General features: G+C 53.0%; 1 protein-coding gene across 1 annotated transcript; it reads right to left on the bottom strand.

The window, feature by feature from the left end:
* LOC123120255 (uncharacterized) lies at positions 1 to 804 on the bottom strand (the record flags this gene model as incomplete). The annotated part of the gene is given in 1 exon segment (XM_044540229.1): positions 1 to 804. A coding segment is annotated over 1 exon segment (804 nt), but the record flags the coding sequence as incomplete, so codon positions are not given.
* Positions 805 to 1,925: the final 1,121 nt, after the last annotated feature.

Here is a 1,925-nt window from a genome sequence, read left to right as displayed (position 1 = left end):
GGAGTCCATCCCCTTCGCCAAGGAGGTCGCCGGCGCCGACGAGGCGGCCAAGCGGGCAGGGGGCGCGGCCAGAGGCGAGGCGGGGCGCGCAGGAGGCAGCAGCAGCTCGCAAGTGCTCGCGGGGGCACGGCCAAGCGGGCAGGGGCCCATGACCGCGCGCGGGAGCGGAGCTCCGGCCATGGCGTCCGAAGCGCCGGCCGGGGATGAGCAGCGGCAGTAGTGCGGGCGGGCGCGGGGTGCCACAAGGTCTGGCTCGGGCGCGGCCTGGGGCGCGCCGGGCGCAGTGGTCGCAGACGTCGTTGTCCCGGCCGTCGCGTGCTCCAGCAAGCTCCGCCCACATCGTCCCGGCCGCGCCGTCCAGGCGGGCGTCCACGGCCGCGCCCCCGCCGCTCCGCCCGGCCGCCGCGTGTACAGGAGGCCGTCCCATTCGCTACCTGGCCTTGCCGTCTCTCGTACGTCCGCTCCCTGGCCTCCAGCTCGGCCTCGATGGCGGAGGTTGAAGTAGCGCGACCGCGACGAGCGGCGAGCGGCGACCGCGACCGCGCAGGCAGCGAGCAGCAGCGAGCCGGCGTTCGCGTGCAACGAGCTCCCGCCCGGCCACGCCACGGCCACACGCCGGCGGACGAGCTCCCGCAGCGTCAGCGACGAGTTGCCGCGGCTCCGGACGCGCGCGAGCAGGCACGTAGGGCGGCCCCGGAGGCAGCGGCGCGGTTGTTGGAAGAAAAGACGAGGAGAGAGAGAGAGAGAGCTCGTGCGTGTCAGGTGAAAAGTGAGAGGAGAGAGGCTGCATGTGGGCCTTTGCATGCATAAACATATCGCCGGCGCTCCCAGATGCCTCCCGGGGGCTGGGTTTGGGATGGGACTGCCGGCGCTAAAATTTGACAAATCCGGCGAAAAAAGTGATCCTGGGGGCGTGAGTGGAGACTTTTTTCACTGCCGGCGATGAAAAAGTGATCCTAGGGGGCCTCTTGGGGGGACTAGTGGAGATGCTCTTACTACCTCCCATTGCAACTCCATAAGTGCATAATGCGAGTTGTCTAACACTCCTAGGTAATATCCCCTTTGTCTCATAATATAGTGTGCATTGATTTTTGTGGAAGTCAAGAACATATAATATATGAAAAAGCATCTAACATATGGAATATGATATATTCCCACTCAAACGTTGCCCAACAACAAACTAAGGGCATTGTAGGATGGTTGATAAGACGGTCTTTTTTTGTGCAATGCATGTCATTTTGCAAGAGAAGGCAAAAACATGTTATACAATAGATTAATTCTTTGTGTTATCTCTAATGTTTGCATGTTCATAAGATAATGGGAAGATTAATAAACTAAAAGATATGTAACTGCTACTCCCTCTGTCCCATAATATAAGAGCGTTTTTTTAAAAATACAAAGGTGAACATGGGTGCGCGCGCACCCATGTGAATAGTAAATTCATAAAAAATACTAGAAAAAATAAAAAAAAATCTGAAATTTCGCGGTATGAATCTTAGTCGATCATTCTACTCACGTGTGAAGTTTCATGATGTATTAACACCCATGGTATTCTTAGTGAAGAAAATACAAATGCGATCATACTATTCATTAAGCAGTGTTTTTTAATATAGCTTCGATTTTGTCATTTTTGCCCAGATTACCACGGATGTGATTTCTTCGTGAAACTTCATATGCGAGTATACCGGTTGACTATGTATATTTAAAAAATAAATTCAGTTTTTTTTGTTTTTTTCTAGCATTTTTTTGAATTTACTATTCATAAAGGGTGCGCGCGCACCCATTTTCACCAAATCCGTGTCCCTTTTTTTACACTAGTGTAGTGTAAAGAACGCTTTTATATTATGGGACGGAGGGAGTAAATGACATCTTGACAATAGAGAACTCCTTTTCCCATTTCTCTCTGTTCCAACCTAGCAATTATA

The sequence above is a fragment of the Triticum aestivum genome, chromosome 5D, assembly GCF_018294505.1.
Source record: "Triticum aestivum cultivar Chinese Spring chromosome 5D, IWGSC CS RefSeq v2.1, whole genome shotgun sequence".
In the NCBI taxonomy this organism is placed as follows: domain Eukaryota; kingdom Viridiplantae; phylum Streptophyta; class Magnoliopsida; order Poales; family Poaceae; genus Triticum; species Triticum aestivum.
The sequence above is the reverse complement of the archived record's forward strand: the minus strand, read 5'-3'. Positions and strand labels throughout refer to the sequence as shown.